The sequence below is a fragment of the Gouania willdenowi genome, chromosome 17, assembly GCF_900634775.1.
Source record: "Gouania willdenowi chromosome 17, fGouWil2.1, whole genome shotgun sequence".
Classification (NCBI taxonomy): domain Eukaryota; kingdom Metazoa; phylum Chordata; class Actinopteri; order Blenniiformes; family Gobiesocidae; genus Gouania; species Gouania willdenowi.
In genome coordinates, this window is record NC_041060.1 from 21995907 (window position 1) to 22016747 (window position 20841).

Here is a 20841-nt window from a genome sequence, read left to right on the forward strand (position 1 = left end):
TGAGCAGATAAATGCTCACATTCGATGGAGTCTGGCACTTTGGAGAGGTGTTCTCTTCACGGATGAATCCTGGTTTTCACTGTACAGGGCAGTATGACACGTGGGTCAGTGGTTTGCTTATGTCAACGGTTTTTTTTAGCTTTTTCTCCTATAAGGGACAGCACGTGTGAGTGAGTTCTGTTGTGGGGCTTGTTTAGGGGAAGGCCTGGGTCAGGATGCACTGAGCAATCCATTTAACTGTGCTTTTCATGCTGTTCTGAGAAGTAGTGAAAGCAGCAACTCCTAAAATAAGTATTTTAATAAAGAATAAGCTATAAAATAAAAATAATTAAATATATATATATATATATATATATATATGTCAATATAAGGCGATATTGTTATTTTCAATATTGCCAAAATAGAAAACTTGATACATCTTGAATCTCGTACTCTGGATGGACGTATTAATTAATTTATTTTTATTTCATTCAAGACATTAAAAAAAAAAAAAATATATATATATATATATATATATATATATATATATATATATATATATATATATATATATATATATTATTTTATTTTTCCTCCACATTGAAAAAAGGAAAATATCTGCCTCCTCCTTAAAAAGAAAAAAATATTTACATTAAACGAAGTCAAGCTGCAACGCAGTCATTGTCAACAATACAGTTACACTTCTGTCGCATATCTCTTCTTCAGCATAATACTTTTTTTTGTGTGTGTCACATTATACTCTTTCATATTTACAACACAAATTCCATCAATTAAATTTAGAGTGGCAATATATAAATTAACAAAAACCTTTTTATCATGTTTAAGTATTCATATATTTACACCATTATATACATATTATATATGATTGCTGTCCTAGGTAAAATTGTTGCCCTTCTTTTTTGTACTTGCTAACGATATATCATATGATTCAGAAAGCTTTTTAAACTGGTTTATGTTGGTGCTTTGTTTTATTTCATCCTGCTGTTGTTGTCATCTTTTTCATTGTTGTTCTAGCATATTGTGTATAGCCATTAAAGAGTCGTGGGCCAAAATTCAAGAGGCTACAAATAACAACCTGATCAACTCTATGCCAAAGAGATTTGTTGCACTGTGTGGGGAAGAATGGTGGTCACACCAGATACTGACTGGTTTTCTGAAGAATAGTCGACAGTGTGATGTATCTAGATTCAAGATGGAAGGAAATACTGGCTTCAAAAAGACGTTTGTTGATTTTGCATGTTAAAAATAGTTTACTTTAACAGTGGTTTTTGGTCGAAGAGCTGAGGGATGATATAGTTTAGTCTTTATTTGAACGGACAATGCATAGAAACATTAAGATCATAAAAAAACAAAGATGTTCTACACTGTTTTATACTCTGTTTTTGTGACGCCCCAAACTAACTGGTACACTAAAAATTAACACATTAGCCCCGACAACGTTTTCCCAATCTAGTCGACAGCGGCTTCTGCCAAACTGCTTCCTACCAAAACAAATGCGCACAACGGAGCATGTTGTGATGAATCATTCAGCCATGCTGTACACTGCACCATTATCACCTTTAGCAGCCAGGCGCAGTGCGAGCAGCGAGCATGAAAACAGAAGAAGGGAGGGGAACAATCAAAAAAGCAGCGTTTGCATTGGTCTGGGACCAAGAGATGCAAAAGATAGTGCAGAATCATCACTTCTGTCTGCAAGTGAGAAGTCCTCAGAGCGTTGAACTGAAACAGAACAAACACTAACCAACACTGTGGTTTAACACACTGTTACCACCATCCATCTTATATAGTCTTTTATCATGTTTAGGGTTGTTGTGGAGACCTGGAATCTGTGCATAGAGTCTTATTGCCTCAGTGCTGTCAGTGGAGTTAGCTTATATTCATGCAATGACCCTGCATTCACTTAAACATCAGGTAGCAAAACAGTGTATTAGTTGGCCATCGGTCCTATTACCATGCATGTAGAAATATAAAATAAATGTTATTTCATCAGATATCTGTTTACATTATAGATCTTATACATAGAGTATTTTATTTGCAGATGACACGACTTTATTTTACTCAGGGAAAGATATACAGGTGACAATGGAAATAGTAAATGAAAAACTTGAAAAAAATTAAATTTTGGTTTGATCGAAATGAATTAGTTCTCAATGTTAACAAAACAAAACATATAATATTCAATGACAAAAAAAAAAAAAAAAAGACTGACGTATCGATGAAAATAAATTGGACAGAACATTCGAAAGGTTAAAGAAATAAAATTCCTAGGAGTCATCATTGATGAGGACCTCAGATGAATGTCACATATAATATATAAAGGTGTTAAATAAAGTCAAATTCTGTCTAAATCAATCTTCTCCACTCACTCTATATAACACAATGATTGTACTATATTTAATAACTGTGAGGAAATTTGGGGTTCATATTACAAAAAGGGGTCTGAAAACTATAATTAGATATAGAGATCTATCAAACCCACTATTTATCAAATGTAAGTCACTTAAATTTAATGATATTGCTGATTATGTTATTCTTCAGATTTTGTACAAAGCCAATAAAAATTGCCAAAGAACATCCAAGAAAGGTTTCAAAAAAGAGAAAGTCACTATTATTTAAACGGAACAGACATCTTTAAAAAAAAAAAAAAAGAAAAAAAACAGCTTTAACTCAAAATCAGTGGAACAAACTGTCACAGTTACAGGAATTTGTTTATGGAATGAACTTCAGAAAGAAATAAAAGAGTCAGGAACTCTCCTAAAATTTAAGAAACACATCCAATCTGCAATGTTAAATTAGTATGAAAATTAGATTTGAATATAAATAATATGAGATGTTAGATATCTAATTTGAGCAAACATAAAAACGATGGTTTTGTTTTTGATTTTTTGATTTCATTTTTTCAATTTTTTCTTCTCTTTCTTATTATGAATATTGTAAATACGGCACATAAAATGCTTAAAAATATCTATGAATCTGTAAATATTTAGAAGGTTGAATATTAATAGACTGATACAAAGGTATTGAAAGGCAACAAAGGGGCAGATACTTTAACAGTAATCTTCTCTTCCGCTCCTTGTCATTCAAAATGTGTTGAGTTGGAAGTGTTGCTGCAAAGACTGTTTATTTTATTTATTTTTTTACTTTTGAATGAAATAAATAAAAATTACAATTGCAATCACAATATTAGAGACTTTTCAACTGATGGTGTAACAACTAACGATAGAAAAACAATTGTTCTGGACCAAACCGACGTTGCAAAGCAAGTCAGTTTGAAGAGATGCGGAATAATCACAGACACTGGCTACGTTTACATGAGCGCTTTAATTCCCCTTTAATTCAGAATAAAAGTTAAATCCTCTTTAAACTGACCTTGTAAACACCTAATTCCAAATAAAAATTGCCATTCCAAATTAAACTTAAATCCCAATTAAGTGGCCGGTTTATTCTGTTTGTAATTCCGAAGTGAATCATGTAAACGTTTAATTCCGTTTTAAATTAATTCTGGTCATTCTGCGCATGCTTGTCCTGTCACGATGATGCGCTGGTGACAATATAATCAAAGATGGCTGCCCGAAGCAAGCGGGACTCGAGCCGAGACTATTTATTTAGTAAGAGTCTCAGAAGACATGAATATAATGAAATGAATGGAAGCATAAACATGCCAAAGTTAAACGTGAAAAGTGAAAGTGTGTTATCGTCGAGCTGCTGCTTCAAAACTACAGTCAAAATAAAAGCGAAAATAGTTCTTACGTGGTCTCGATGGGGGGCACCTCTGTGCGGCCTGGCATCTAGGGAGCTCTTGTGGCTTGTTGTGGCTCGTGCCTCCTCTGGGCCCTTGGTGGTTACCTGACTAGCGACTCTCGTGGGTCCGTGGTGGCGCGATGGCTTCCAATAACGCGTTTTTCACGCATGTCTGCTGTGAATGCACAGACATATCTGGGACTTAAGGATAGCTTACAGTGTGAAATAGCTGTGACAATGGCTGTGTCACTGCTGCACACACACTTCTGTCTTCATTGTGTGCCCAAGCAGTGGGATGTTCTCCTTCTATTACTCTCTCCGCTTAGATAAATTTTCCGTCTTAGCAGCATTACATTATACCAACAGTGCAACCAAAAATGGCTTTGCTTTCATACTTCTATTTCCCCCATCACATGGGTGTAATATTGCCCTCCTCTTTCATATATTTGTCCTCCTAATAAAGTCTGGTTTACTCTTCCCACAATTTGGCATGATAACCTATTATTACTTCTTTTGAAAGAACAAAACATGCATAAATGTCTCGTAAAAAATTGACCTCAAACGACAAACATGGTGGAAAAAAGTTATGGATTTATATGGATCTGTTAATGATGACATCATAAAACATATATGACAGATATGTACGATGGCCATAAAAGCTCACAACACAACACAAAAAGAAAGCGCACATGAATACAAACTCCACAACACAACACGAAAGCAAAGGAGAGTGACGATAACGGAGGTACAAACAAAAATCGACGAAGAAGAGTGACGTTAACGTTGGTGTTGTTGTCAGTGCCCGATCCTTTCATGGGCCTGATCCTTTCCGTCACTCTTCTTCATGGATTTTTACCAGACTCCTTTCGTGTTGTGTTGTGGGGTTTGTATTTATTTGCGCTTTCGTTTTGTGTTGCGTTGTGGCATTTGTCATTCTGTGTTGTGTTGTGAGCTTTTACGGCCACCGTAGATATGTATACCTTTTATATAATGCAAACGTAATCATAACCAACAACATATGACAGAATAAAGATTGTTGTGAAACAAACCGATGTGACTCTTGGTTTAAAAAAAGATGCAAGCCAGTGCAGAAAGATGCAGAAAATTCACTGATACAGATCCTAGATTATATTTCAAATGAAATGCATGTGAAAGGGAAAAAACCTGTAGACGCAGAGGACGATAATGGCAGGCATGCTACTTGTCACTTAGGATTTCTTTGTGAAAAAATAATAACACTTTGATCTTCAAATAAAAAACAATTCATGATTGATGCAACCTATCTAGTTGCATTTCTGGGTTGAGGATCGTACAGATCTGAACAAAAAGTAAAGCAGAACACCGGTGCCAATCGTCTTCAATGAACATTTTAACTGAGAGTAGCAAGGACTGGGCATTGTTTGGATTTTAACGATTCTGATTCTCCGTTTCAATTCCTGTTCTAAACAATTAGCGATTCCGATTCTTTGAGTTGTGCAGGTAAACAGATTTCACAGTATATTTTTTTCATTTGAAAAAGCATTTACACAGGCCATTTTTATTAATTCACTTAGCTGATGCAGTTTAATTTGGTTGCTGTACTGTAACTAGGGTCTTCAATTGCATAAGTCCCCAACTGTAACTGTAAAACTGAAACTTGCTGAAATAACACTACAAACAAGTTGGCAGCAGTCTAGAAAACAAAGAGCTACAGTCCAGGTAGATGTGAAACAAAATAAAACAAACTCAAATCCTGAAGCAGTCATGTGACAAATCAATCAACAGTTCTAGCTGAGAAATATGAAGTTAATTTTGGTCGCTCTGCGCTTGCACGCCTTGAGGCGATGACGCGCTGGTGACGACATAATCCAAGATGGCAGCGGCCCGGACTCCAGCCGACACTATGTAATAAGAGCCTTAAAAGACATGGTTATAATGAAAAGAGTGGATGGACGGAAGCAGGAATGCATGACTTTCACACGGACACACACAAACGTATTAAACACACACCTTGGTAAACAAGGTAAACAGAAGAGGCTTCACCTCCGTGGTCCAAACTGAAACCATAGCCACACACACACACACACAAACTACAGTCGCTTTCTGAGCTCACCTTATACAACCCCTGCGTAAACAAACAGAGCAAGCCGCGGAAACAAACTAGTGCGGGCATTTAGGAATGGAAAATAAGAATTGAAATGCAAACATCTTTGTAATGGTTCTGGAACCGGACGTTACGTGCCCAACCCTAGCAAGGACCGTTCCATGCAGCTTTTTTTATAGTCAGATACAGGCTAGATTTCTCTCTTCACATAAACTTCATCCTCATGTTTCTTCACCTCTAATTGTTCATGAATGAGCATGGCTTTTATGACTGTAGTTAGGGTAGTCCATGGACTTTTGCAGAAACTAAGGCAGTAATGACGGCAGTGTCTTAAAGGAAGTTGATTTTTCCCAATTAGCAGGCAGAGTGCAAGCTTTAGGCACAAAATCAACCCCCAATGGCTCCTGTAGCAGCTTGATGGTTCTCGGAGGAAAATCTCTCCCGAAAAGACATCCTGATTGTTAAACAGATAACATTCCTGTGAGCTGTGCCTGAGCAACCAGAGGAAGAATGAAAGCAGGATAGGCTTCAGCTCCAAACTGGAACTATTTTTGATAGTAGCAGTGAGCTTTGAGGTGCACAGTCTCATGAGATGCCTGAATGTTGGAGGGGGGGGGCGGGGGTTGATCTTATTTAAGGCTCTGTCATGGTTCCAGAGTGTGTATGATACAGCATGAAAAGAACTGTGTAGTGGAGCCATAATTCACAGTCAACATGATGAGAGAGGGGTGTCTCAAATAAGCGCGACGGACATGATTTAATCACAGAAGAATAAATTGAATTATTGAATTACTGCCACTGAGTGCATGAGAATGTCCTTCCTGAAAATGAAAGACAGACGAATGTAGCATTTCCCTGTGTGTCATTCCCCTCTCTGTTCTCTCATTTGGATTTTGAAACACAACGGATCCTGTAATTTATCACTGTCCTCCAGGTATTCTTTCATTATGCAGGGTTGTCTTGGCAATAAATGATAACCAGTGTGAGGGTAAAGTCAGTGGAGCACGTTGTTAGGTCTTCAAATATCATGTCACTTTCCAGTCCTTTTGCACAAATATTATGGAATTATGCATTTAGGATGTTTATATCAACTGTGGTTGGAGTTTTTTTTAATTAATTAATTCACTCATTCATAATTTTTATTGTCTTCATTATAGAAAACCCAGGCAACATGCAAACTCTACACAGACAGGACCAAAGTGTTCAACCTGGTGCTTGAATCCAGGCAGACTTGCAAACCACGACACCACCGTTTGGACGTGTACTTGACAAGTAACTAAGCTCCAAAAACCCTTTTTTCTGTTGAAAACAAATGTATGAAGTATACTTCTTGATTAATCCTTGTGCAACTCTTGACATTTTAGTCAATTTTATTGTAAATGTGTAAAAGTGACTGCCCTCTATAGGTTGAAACTCGGCCATTACAATTAAGTTTTTCTATTGGCGGAGAATGGTTTGTGACATTTTGATGGCTTCTTACATCCCAAACCAGCACTGTTGGCCCATAAGCAATGCATATTTTTTATTTCCTGCGTAGAAGCACATCATGCTAAACTTTTGGGTGAAGTTACTCTTTAGTCTTTATACATTTGTTGTGGGTGTGGCCTGCTAAGATGATTACAACTAAACCTGTTCAGAGAGTGGAGAACAAACTGCACCACAAGGGGAAACCTGATCCTCTTAGTGAGAACATGCATTATTATTGTTCTAAATTGTTTATGACTGATCATGGTTTGTCAATGCAAGGAAGAGAAAACATTCCCAGGATGTAGGAGGTGCCTTGTATTTTTTTTTTTGGTTTACCAATTTTCCTCAGTACACAATGAAGGTAGATATTGGTTCTACAAGAATTGGTTTTAGGTATTGCTCACCCTACTGGTTTGATTTGTAACATCACCAATACTATAAACTAGTTCATGTTGTATGTACAAGCTCTGGACTACTGCCACTAATTGCTTGCCTGCCTTATCCACAATCAAGGTAAAGAGGGAAATCTTGCAAGTTGTTCCCCGAGTTATTAAAAATTCAAGAGCTCCTGAGAGGAAATGTAGTCTATTGTTGTTTATAATTATGGTTATAAAGGTGCAGATAGAGTGGTACAAATGAACTGGTTATGAAACCACTGAAGTCCCAGCTGGCCTGTATATAAATGCAGGACAAAACGTACTCAGACCCAGATGGTGAATTATAGCTTTCTGAAAACTCTTACGTTAGAACAAAGAGGTCAGTTAGACATGATAAAGGATTTGCCTCCCTTTCTGCCTTTTAGAATGTATTGTATAATCCGTCATGCTGTCATGTAAGCTAAAAATCATGGACTCAGTGCATTTTGCTGCTTTTGGTCATGGTAGATTTTGTCATTTCCTCTCAAATTAATGTGTATCCGTCGAGTTGGTTTTTCTGTGAAGTAGGTTTCAAAATGGCATCTCTGCCCAAACCACAGAACCATCTGTTGCATGTCACTGTCGCTTTTCATGTGGCAGAAGCTTAAAACTCAAAAGCCCCAGAGCTACTCTAACAGTAGGGATTAAGATCTTTAAACCCCCCCGCCTGGATTATTTCCCTCTGTCTGGCTGTGGAACGTTCGCTAAAGTTTTTCTCTGTTCTTTCTTATCTAGGCCACAAACAAAGCACAGTGTCATATATGTAGTCAGCTCCACAAAGCATCAGCGTTACGCTTTCACAGGCAAGCTTACAATTGTCGTTTCAAATGTTTTTATTAGAGCACTTTCAGGCAGTATATACTGTAAACATACACTGTAAGTATACAATGAATCAACTTTTGTGTGCTCTGTTTTTTTCTTCAAGTAAAACAGACAACAAACAACACCACTAACTTAAATGAACAACATCAACAAATGATTGAAGTAAAAGGATTCAGTGACAGATCGCAAAATCAGACACTGGGGGGCGGATTCACCAAGATCTGAAATAAAGGGTGGTAAACCCTAAATCCTTTGGTGGCGCTGATTGTTCACTCTATTTAAACAAACTTTTTGAACTTTTTGGTTGTTCATCGTGGAGAGGTGAGTGCACAGATTGGATTATGATGGTGAGTAGACATATTAAGGCTAACAGGTTCTCAGAGAAAGGTATGTAAGAAAGGAGACCATACCTCTTAAAAATAAGAGAGTATCTATTAGAGTATCTAATCTGTTGTAAATTGAGAGTATTTGTAAGTTCAGCAAGCCACATGTTTATTTGTGAAGGTTCTTTCTTGTTCCAATGTGTGAGAAGCAACTTCTCGGCAGTGATAATGCTATAAGGAAGAAAACATTGCTGAGAATTATTTAGTGGTATGGTGTCTGATATTCCTAGAATGATCATCTTTAATTCAGGAATATTCTAAACATATTTATCCAATAGTTCTGTACTTTGGGGCATAATGCAAAAGGCAAGCTTCCAATTGTCTAGTCATGTATGGCTGCTGCCTGGGGCTCCATGCTCATGTCACTGGAACACATCTGGACTATGTCACATTTGATCTTGGTAATCTCACACACGAGCAATTATAGCGATACGTCATTGGGGAGAAGGGAGTGGAAGGTACATGGTGCATTGGTGTGTGTGTGCATGATTATTTAATAATGAATTGCATATTTCACCTTATTGTTAAACAGATGTCTGTCATGCAATTTGTTGCTAAATCATTATTTAATAACTGTCACTGGTTTGGTAAGGGGTTAAATCTTGAGGATGGGTGAGAGATAAATAATTAATGATAGAAGTATGTACTATGCCTGTGTGTGTGCTGATAATAAGTGTTGTTCACGTTGCCCAATGAGCAGAACCAGTGGTGATGCGCCTGGCCCGCCCCTGCCGGTCTATTGTGAATCTGCGCGCTGCTGGAGAGCACTGTTCCAACGTTGGCACCAAAGTGGCGCACCACCAAGACAGCTGCACGAGTGTGGCTTTGAAGATGTTTGATTGTCACGCCACCATCTCCGGTAAGAGTCGCCGTGTTTGATCATTTCTCTTCCCATTTTTGAATCTCCAGACGATGCAGATTCACATAATTGCGCGTGTACAACAGGCGCATCTGATCTGACTCCATTGTAGACGAAGGCTTCGGAAGTGTTTAAATTCTGAGACAGTCTGCCTCAGTTTACGGTGTTTGTGGCATCAATGTTAACACTGATAACTGCTTTTTACGCCACGTAGGACATGGGTATTACTTTTAGGATTTACATTCACACACATGTAAATCAAGTGTTTGGATTCTTCAGGGGACATGTTGTGTCAGACACAATGATTTAGACTGTTACATCTTTCTGCTTCATCTAGGAAACTTTTAACGACCACGATTGCGTCTTTAAAAAAAGACAAAAGCGTCTTTCCGCGGTGTCTGTGCTGCACCCCTGGATGTCAGTTGTAGTTATGGTAGCATGGGCTTCGTCAGGCCGAGGAGGAGATATGTGTGTTTGTCATTTGCTTGCACCTTGTGCCCCCCCCCCCCCCTTAAAACAACCGTGTTTGGTTTGGCTCTGTGTTGGAGGAGAGAAATGCGTCTCCGTGTATCTGGACATTTTCAGGGCACATCCAGCCCTGCAGCAGCAGCAGCAGCAGCAGCAGCAGGAGCCTCTATCCGCTTTTTTTTTTTTTTTTTTTTCTTTCATTCTTTCTCTCCTCCTCCCAGAGAAAGGAAACAGATGCGCTGTAATATCAACAGTGGATTACTCACGGCACACTGCGCGAAAATGTGCGCCCCCGCAGTTCAGCGCGAGGCGGACTGCGCGTTACCGTCCAACCAACCTGCACTTAACAGGTTCACCTTCAGCACCACAGACAGAGGCTCAGCTCAGCCCGGCTGGTCCACACCCACATCGGGTCCACTGGTAGCGCCTGCCATCCTCCACTCACACACACATAGAGAAGGTCCGCCTACGTCTCGAATCTCACGCCGGTGAGATGTTCACCGAAGCTCTGTAATCCATTGCTTTACTACTATTAGAATTTCAGGAAACCTTCATTATCGTCATTTTTACTATAGGGATCATCACTCAAAGCAACCTTTAACCATGTCTCACAGATTTTCTCCCAGAAATAAATGCAATTCATTCTTTTTAAAGGTCAGAACTCACACATATTTGGTGCGTTGATACTATTATATCCACTAGGGCTGGATAATATATCGAGATTCAAGATATATCAAGTTTTCTATTTTTGTCTATGTCAATATATATATTTTTATGGCTTATTTTTTATTAAAATATCTGTTTTAGGAGTCGCTGCTGTTGCTACTTTTCAGAACAACATGAAAAGTACAGTCAGATGGATTATTGAGTACAAGCCACACTACAGAACTCACTCACACGTGCTGTCCCTTAGAGGAGAAAAAGTCAAAAGTGGAACATATTGTGCAGCTGTTTGTTAATAAATGTGCACGTTTGGCATTTTGCATCAACAAATTTAACCCAGAACTGTCTTTCTGGTAAGACTTTATTTCTAACTAAAAAAATTCCTCATATAATTAAATACAATATATTCTTTTTAAAGGTCAGAACTCACACATATTTTCTTTGTTCATACTAGTACCACTAGAGCTGGGCAATATATTGAGGTTCAAGATGTATCAAAATTTCTATTTTGGTGATATAGAAAATTACAATATTGCCTATATCAAAGATTAAAAAAATAATAATAATAAAATAAAATGAAAAAAATAATTATATATATATATATATAAGCTTATTTTGTATTAAAATGCTTTTAGGAGTCGCTGCTGTTGCTACTTTTCAGAACAATATGAAAAGTACAGTTAGATGGAGCGCTGAGTGCCACAACCAAGCCACACTAAAGAACTCACTCACACGTGCTGTCCCTTAGAGGAGAAAAAGCCAAAAGTGTCACATATTGTGCAGCTGTTTGTTAATAAATGTGCGTGTTTGGCTTTACTACTATCAGGATTTCAGGGAAGCTTTATTGTCATCATTTTTACTGAGGGATCATCACTCAAAGCAACCTTTAACCATGTCTCACTGGTTTTCTCCCAGAAGTAAATGCAATTCATTCTTTTTAAAGGTCAGAACTCACACATATTTTGTGTTGATACTTGTATATCTGCTAGAGCTAGGCAATATATTGAGATTCAAGATATATCAAGTTTTCTATTTTGGCTATATAGAAAATGACAGTGTCGCCTATATCGATATTTATAGCTTATTTTGTATTAAAATACCTGTTTTAGGAGACGCTGCTTTTGCTACTTTTCAGAACAGTATGAAAAGCACAGTTAGATGGATTTCTGAGTGCACACAAACCCAGACCTTCCCCAAACAAGCCACACTACAGAACTCACTCGCACGTACTGTCCCTAAGAGGAGAAAAAGCCAAAAGTGGCACATATTGTGCAGCTGTTTGTTAATAAATGTGCTTGTGTGGCATTTTGCATCAGCAAATTTAACCCAGAACTGTCTTTCTGGTAAGACTTTATTTGAATTAAAAAAATATTGAGATCTATATTTTATTTCGCCATTTTGAGAAAGAATATTGAGGTTTGAGTTTTGGTCCTTATTCATGGAAGTGCCACTGAATAGTAATGGACACAACTTCCTGTGTGATGAAAAGGTAAAGCAGTTGGATGAATCAGCAACAATGGCGTTCTGTCTAAAATTAGAGGTGGACAAAGTACATACCATCATTACTTGAGTGATATACTCCCTGTTACAAACTACTCCACTACCAGTAAGAGTAGCTCAGTCAAAATATGATTTAAGTGAAAGCACTGAAGTGTTTGCTTTAAAAATGACTTAAATATTGAAAGGAATTAAAAATCTCAAGCATAATTTTCCTCATCATAATTGGGAATAAGGAAACGCTGATGCACAATCTGTTACATGTTTGTACAGCTGAATGACACCGTGGTGTTTCATGAACTACCATAACATTTAGGTTTGTGTTTACTAAAACCACATCAAACCAACTAAATCACCAATATTCACGAATGAACAAAGAGCTGTTCAATAGGCTCAACATTACACAAATAAAAGTAAGACGTTAGAGTTAACTTCTCAGCTGCATTCATCAATACATCTGAATATAACAACTGTATGTATAAACAAAAAAACATATTTATGTTACTTGTAGCATCTCAACATTATGTTATATATCTATTAAAACAAAATAACTAATAAAATGCAATGTTCAGTCTGTCTTTTAACTAACCAGACTTCATAATGCCACCAAAAAACTGCTACATTTGGTTTAAAAACCTTGAATGTAGACCTAAAAAAAGGTTATGGATAATCAGGCAGAGTATGTTCATCCTTCTTAGGGTCAATCTCTGCCAAAGCCATTGTCTAAACACCACCACTATTAGACATGACCTGATTGGCTCTTGCACTGTTGAATATTAAAAGTTTGGTAGAACTGGGCCAACCCGTATGAGGATCAGCAGAAACTTTATTGTATCAGAGCTGCAGCAATGAAAAAACCTTAACTTACAGGAGAGAAAAAAGTGCTGAGTAATGAGAGCATCCATAGAAATGTCTTTAATGGAGTGAAAGTAAGAGGTATCACCCAAAAATACTTATGTAAAGTACAGATACTGAAAAATAACACTCAAGTACTGTACTTTAGTAAATTTATTTCCTTACTGTCCACCAAGTTCATAACAGATAATTAAAAGCCACCTGTCAGACTTTTGGTGACACACAAACCTGTATCACATTTTTATAATCCAAATACAGAGTGATATTTAGCCGTGTTCCGATCCGATATCGGATATCGGTCCGATATTAGCCTGAAAACAAATATCAGATATCAGATTCAAATTTCCGGATTTACTAATTTTCTTATTTACTTATTTATTTATTTTTTTCCAATTCATTTGTTGTTGTTTTTTCAATTGTAGAATACTGTAGATATTATGTTGAAGCTTAAAATATATGTAACCAATTGGTTAATAATAAATGGGTCAGTTTTTCTCATACCTACTGTTGCTGACCATTGTTCTCTGTTTGAGTGACATCACTTGATCAAGTCTTTTCTAACATTCCACACTACGAAATAAGTCATTATTATTTAAAAAAATAAATTAAAACAATAATTAATAAAAAATAAATAAATAAATGTATGATTCATGCTGATATTGGATTAATATTGGTATCAGCCGATACGCACGGCTGCAATATCGGTATCATATTGGAAATGAAAAAGTTGTATCGGGACATCCCTAGCGAAATTTAGATAATTGACATAAATCAAAAGTAAATATTAAGATTTTTAGATGCTAGATGTACCAATATTAAAGTGTAAGTAGACGTTTACACATACTGTACTTGTTGATTCAGTAGGCACTCTTTATTAATCTGGACTTTTTGCCTTCTGGCTCTGCTCTCTATTTACAGTGAAATTACTTCCTTACTGTCAACCACTGTTTTTATTCAGTTTTTTAATTTGTAAACAGGAGTTGAAGCCATTTATGGATTATTTACAATTGTGGTGCGTATATCCAGGGACTTTATTGTGAAAAACCAGAAGACGACATTGGTATTTCTCTTTCAAATTTGGGATGTCATGTTCAGTTCAAAGCTTTTTTTTTTTTTAATCTCTTATCTTATAATTACCTATTTATCACACGGGTTGTTACACCCATAAACAGAAGACACACAAGCTAGTATAGAATATATGATGATTAAATACATTCACACATAAGGTCAGTGTACTCTAGAAACTCCAATGAAACAAAAAACACGTGATTTTATGAAATAGGAGAACATGCTAATTCCACGGCCAACAGGGCTTCAACTCACAATCGTCTCGCTATGAGGCAGTGATACCACCCGTTGACACACCGCGCCCTGAGGGAAGAGCAAAATCTTAGTAATTAATCATTTTGTCACTCATCCTCACATAGCCGTTGGTGGTTTCAGCGTCACAGCTTAGTTTATCATGAATATTTGGCGACGTGTTGATATCTGATGTGACTTTGTTACGTGCTGTGTGTGAGGGGAACTGTCATCTGGATGCATGGCTGCATCCGTTGATGGTTGGATAGATTTAGAGCAGGAGGGGCCCTGTTGAATAGAGACGTTGGACACTGGGGGAGCTACAAAGTCACAGCGAGGTGGCCCCCCTGTCCGCTCACATTACAGCTGATGTTTCAGCAGCAATCGTAAAGATAACCTTGGCACAGCTTGTTCTCTCGCAATCTCTGCAGCTACTGGAGCAAATTCACCTCATTTTCCTTTGTTTATTTCCCATCTGTTGACGACTGTTGCATCTTTGTGTTGCTGCGAAAAACTGACGCACATTGTTCAGTCAGGGGCTTTACAGGACTTACTGTTCTCCTGAAGAATTTGCTTTCCTCAAAATGACTTGAAGCATTTCAATCCACTTTTCATACTTGCTTTGACTGTTAGAGGCACAGAGCATATCCCAGCTTAGTCAGAGCAGACATACACCCTGGACTGGTTCCCAATCCATCACATGCTAACACACACAGCACAGACATAGCAGTCATGCTACAGACTCCAGTAAACCCAACAAATATTGTACGAGTGTGAGAGAAAATCACACAATCTGGGAGAATATGCAAATTCCACACAGACAGATTGGTAAAACTACAATATAATCAAGTCAAGGCAATTAAAATAGAATTTAGTAGTAATTTCAGTAATTTGACTTCTGATTATATTTAATATTAGTCAGAATTAAATATTGTACTGTCATGAGTCTTGCACAACCCGTGTTTGTTAGTTTGTTATTTATGTTGAATGCTTATCCTTTAGGTGAGCCACTTGCCAAGCCCCTATATACAGTATATATATATATATATATATATATATATATATATATATATATATATATACATATTTATTTTTTATTTTTTTTCCTCATTGTGTTGTATACTTTCAGTGATTTAATTGATCTGTTCTTTATTGTTCTTTTTGTTTTCACCCATGTGCTAATACATAAATAAACAAAAACATACAAACAAACAACTAAATACATAAATAAGCTATAGTAATATAATAAGTTAGTGTAAAATGGTGGGATCTGATGTGAAATGAGTCAATCTGGAGTAAAGCTCTGTATGTACATTTGAACACACAACACTGCTCATTAGTGCTGCAACATTGACTGGTATGTGTAAAACTGCCTCACAGCAGGTTCTGGGTTCAAGCCCTGGGGTGGACACTTGTGTAATTTCTGTGCAGAGTTTGCATGTTCTCCTCGGGCCTGTGTGGGTTTTCTACGGGTACTCCGGCTTCCTCTCTAAATTGCCCATAGGAGTGACTGGCGCCTTGCCCAGGGTGCACCCCCTCCTAATGCCCAATGACAGCTGGAGATAGGCACCAGCAGATCCTTGAGAGCCTGAAAAATGATAAAATATATATAAATATATAAATAATAAAAATGATAATCATAATAATGATAGTCAAAATGATCTTGATTAGAACATAAACTGAAAATACAAGAGTCAGTCTCGGTCCCACACCAGGCGAGAGTGACTGGAAATGATAAAAACTATAGAAATAGATCTATTCAGAAGGCACTAAATACATTTTTTCCACTTATATACAATGTTAGATTATTTAAAATGTGTTATCATTCATTTATTATTTATTATTTAAAAATTAAATAAATAAATAAAATTTAAATGTGTGATCGGATTAATATCGGTATCGGCCGATACGCAAGGCTGCAGTATTGGTATCCTATCGGAAATTAAAAAGTTGTATCGGGAAATTTATATAATTGACATAAGTTAAAAGTAAACATTAGGATTTATAAATGCTAGATGTACCAATATTAAAGTGTATGTAGATGTTTACACATACTGTACTTGTTGATTCAGTAGGCACTCTTTATTAATCTGGGCTTTTTGCCTTCTGGCTCTGCTCTCTATTTACAGCAACCATCTAAAACATCCCTGTAGTATTACTTAGAGGTAAATTGATTAAAAGTTATATTAATAACATCCTGAATTTATGTTGTGCTTGTATCACCTGAGCAGGAATTCAAAGCACACAATTATTTCACACATAGTCTTACAAGTGAAGGAAAGCTAGGTGTGTAGCCACAGCTGGCCTGAGACAGTGTGACTGAAGCATTGCTGCAATTCTGCACTTACTCTCATTCCAACGGGCAACGCTGATGAAGTGTCTTGTCAAGAACACAACACCACTGTTTAGTGGCAAATAAACCGCCAATCCTCGGCTTCTTGGAGGATGCTCTCCACTTTCTCGAGCCACTAATTTGATTTGACAGGTGGTAAACCATGATGGCTAAATAACAAGATCTGAATATGAAATTGCAGCTGTTGTTGTGTTTTCCTGGCTGTCAGTGTCTGTGAAAATTGGTCTAAAGTGTCGACCATGTGGTCTAATCTACAGTTACTGTGGCAAATATTTATGCTGGCTCTGCAGGAAGGATTTAATCCAATAGAGTTTGTCCCAATGTCTTATGTCAGGTGTCAGGAAAAGGGGAACTAAAGTAATCAGGCAGAAGATCATAAATGTTGTGGATGATACTGTAGGTGTATCTATAATTTCATTTTAAAAGTCTATTTCCTGCAATTTAGATAGTTCTGCTTTTGATGGATTTTAAGCTCTGGTCTGCAGTTTCATCACAAAATAATGTTGTGACAGCGCTCATCACATAGTCGTAAAAATTAATTATTTAAGTGTACTTGTTTACATGTTTCATTTTTTTTATCTCTTCCAATGGTTAAATGTTTCCATTAAAGGCTGAACAAAGTTTTGCTATAAAGTATGTTTTCAAGTCCCGTTAGACTCTAAATTTTTTTTAAAACAGCTTGAAATAAAAAAAAAAAAAAAATCAACTAAAAACAAATCTTGCATTTTGGTTTGGCAGTTTGTAAGCCACCAATGTCTATGTCTATGTTTGCTTTTCTTACTGAAGTTAAATAGAGTTTGAAAACCTAACAATGGCGTACATCACACAAAATCACATATTTAGAATATTTTTCTAAGTACCGTTTCTGGCTATATGCGAACTATGCAAGGCATAGGGCCCCATAAGCCACTTGGGGCATCAGAAGTGATTCTTAGTTGGTAAATAGTGTAAATGGTTCATGGACCATTTAATGGGATTAAGAATCTTTCCAAGGCTCAAACCAAGGCTCAGGTTTGGCAAATTTAATACTGCCTTATTTTCAGAATAGTTTGTTTAGTTCTGAGAGCACATTATTAAGTTGTACAGGAAGGAACAAGCATAACAATTCTCTAAGGACATTCAAATTGTCTGAGAACTAACATTGTAAAGAAGTGTTCTTCCTCTGAAGGCGCTGCATGTTTACGGAGGATTTAACAGATATACAGCGCTTTGATGGAGCAGGCGGCGTCCAAGGGTCACCAAATCAAACGATAACTATACTCATTCAGAGATAATGTTCATTATGACACAGATATTTGGACAGCGACAAACACAAAATCAAACATTTACTTCTACATTTACTTTCAGTTGAGGGTCCTTCTACAAAGTGTTTACAGTACCACAATAACACACAGATACTGTTTGATGTTCATGGTTCATTTACTGTCCATGAATTAATCAGTCTGTCCTCTCTCATGTTTCCACTCAGGTGTTCCTCATCAATTAATTATCATTAAAAGAAAGGCTTCAGTAAAAATAGTGTTCTTCCCAAAACTACAGCTTTGTCAATGTCATATGGTGGTTTTCCTCATCCTGCAATTACGTTTTCACATTGACTAGTGTGTGTTTCTAATCTGTGTGCATTTTTTTTGTGTGTTTTCACAGATTGAGTGACAAGCTTGCTGTCTAAACACCACCATGATAGCCACCGGTGGCCTGCTGCGTATGAACCGGCGACAGGATTCGCTCCGCTCTAAAAACCGAGCGGAAAACAAACGAAAGCGGAAATCACGAAAGAAGAAGAAAAACGACGTGGTGGTGGTGAAGGGCAAACTTAATTTCTGTTCCGTGGCTGGATTAGTGGCTGCTGTTGGTGTGATAGTTCTGTTGGTCGGGGTTTCCATGGCTGCGTTGGGATACTGGCCCAGTCAGAACCAGCAGGAGTATCAGGAGCGCCGCAGAATGGGAGTATACCACAACAACAGGATGAGCTACTCCAAGGGTCCGCCTGCTTTCACGAACTTGACCAGTGATAGGTCTCGTTCTGACGGGGCGGAATCACTCAACCAGAGCGTTTCCAACAGCAGTGTCCCTGAATCCTCCCCTAACTGTGGTTTCCTCTGTGACTTCCTGGACAACTACCTGTACTCAGACAATCTAAAAGTATTCGGGCCATTGGTGATGGGCATCGGGATTTTTCTGTTCATCTGTGCAAACGCCGTCCTACATGAAAACCGAGACAAGAAAACCAAAATCATCAACTTGAGAGATATTTATTCCACAGTGATAGACCTGCACAGCATGCGGTCCAAGGAATACTCGCCTCTAAATGGCATGGTGAACTATACTCAGTCACGGAGCGCTGAGGGCCTGTCGGGGTCATTCCCTGCCAGTGGGCCGCTCACTCGTAGCTCTTGGCCCACCACTGGACCTGGCCTCCAGCGAGAGCCAGAAGGCGAGGACTCTGAAAGACGTCCTTCGTTGGTCAGCAGGCCTCGTAGCTGCTCCAGAGACGTGCAGACCTTTACAGACACTGTATACAGCATTTACAAAGACTACAGCAATAGCAGTAAGCAGGCGCCGCTGCCTCGACAGTGGGAGACCACCTCCATCGTCACTTCTTCTGTGAATGCTTTCACTCTCCCTGTGATCAAACTGAACAGTTTCGAGGTGGGGGAGTCTGAAAGGGCATCAGCACCCTCACAGAAGGAGGTCGTTATTGAGGCCGCTACTGAAAACATCACTGAGGAAGTACAGACCAACAGCATCCAGATTGACGAGATGGATGACCAGCAGAAAGAGGCTTCAACTGACGCCTCCTCGCCTCATCACAACCATGAGGACGTAACCGCGGATACAGCTAACCAAAAGGAAACGACATGGCTGCAGACTCTCCAGTGGTCCCAGCTGTTCCCTCCATCCCCTGTTGCCAGGGCGATGGGGTCACGACTGTCTCTCAACTCCCTCACAGATCAGCCCAGGTCTGCACGCCGCTGCAGCCTGTCTGTGTCCGCGTGTCGTCAAGGAGACAGAGCCAGGCGTTTCAGCTGCCCCCGCCTGGAGCGCTCAAACAGCAAGGGCTACATCAAACTGACTGATCTGGGAGGCGAGTCCTTCGAAGCACCCGACACAAACACTTCTTTAGTGGCCACTCAACAACAGGACGTAGCATCAGACACGGAGGCTGCAGCCCCTGCAGCGACAGACGACGGAGCTCAGGGAGAGGACGACGTGGTTACACCCACCACCTCTGCAGAAGTCTAGGCTGTGTGGGCTGTGTTTTTTTTCTTCTTTTTTACCATTTCTTTTATTTTTGACAAGCCTCAGAAGTCTTGCCCTTTGCTTTGTCCCCGTGTGTGATGAAGGATGAAGTAAGGACTATTGACCCACAGCCATGAGCACGGCTCTTTACAAACAAACCACGTCCACAGCTCACCTTTCAGATGTAAATTTTATATTTTTATATCAATAAGACAAACTTTGTAGCGTGTGATGTTACCAAAAGAATCACTGAGAACTGCTGTCCAACATATTGTACTGTAGCATCAACATACAGAAAACTGATCTAGTCTAGGTATGTCTGTCTTGTGAACGAGTATCACTTGAAAAGATGAACAGAACTGAATCTCAGGTAGACATTTGTTTTAGGATGGAGACCTTGAGGGCGACGCCTCCTCTGCGTGCACACCTGTTTATATGACTCATTCATGGTTGAAAAAACGTTGACTGCAACACTTCTGTCAGGTCTAATAGTCGTTATGTGATAATAGATTGAATGCAAAAGATTTAGTTTGCTCCAAATATTTTCACTTGCATCGAGAAGATTAAAAAGATTGAACAAAAATGAACAGTTTGATTGTTATTGTGTCACAAAACTTGGATTTTTGGCTGTTTTTAAAAATTAAGAAATCCATCCTCTGTTTTACCTTAATCTTTTATGGGTAGGGAACTTCCAG

The 20841-nt window shown here is 38.3% G+C and overlaps 1 protein-coding gene across 1 annotated transcript; it reads left to right on the forward strand.

Moving 5' to 3' along the window:
• The first annotated feature begins 9625 nt into the window (after window positions 1–9625).
• Window positions 9626–20693, forward strand: tmem200cb (transmembrane protein 200C, genome duplicate b). Its single transcript, XM_028472016.1, has 2 exons — window positions 9626–9771; window positions 18551–20693. The coding sequence occupies exon 2, from the start codon at window positions 18584–18586 to the stop codon at window positions 20147–20149; it is 1566 nt and encodes a 521-aa protein (XP_028327817.1). The 5' UTR covers window positions 9626–9771; window positions 18551–18583; the 3' UTR covers window positions 20150–20693.
• The last annotated feature ends 148 nt before the right edge of the window (window positions 20694–20841 follow it).

What these genes read in the sequence shown, in the direction of transcription:
- tmem200cb (XM_028472016.1), top strand. Translation starts at nt 18,584, where the DNA reads ATGATAGCCACCGGTGGCCTGCTGCGTATGAACCGGCGACAGGATTCG.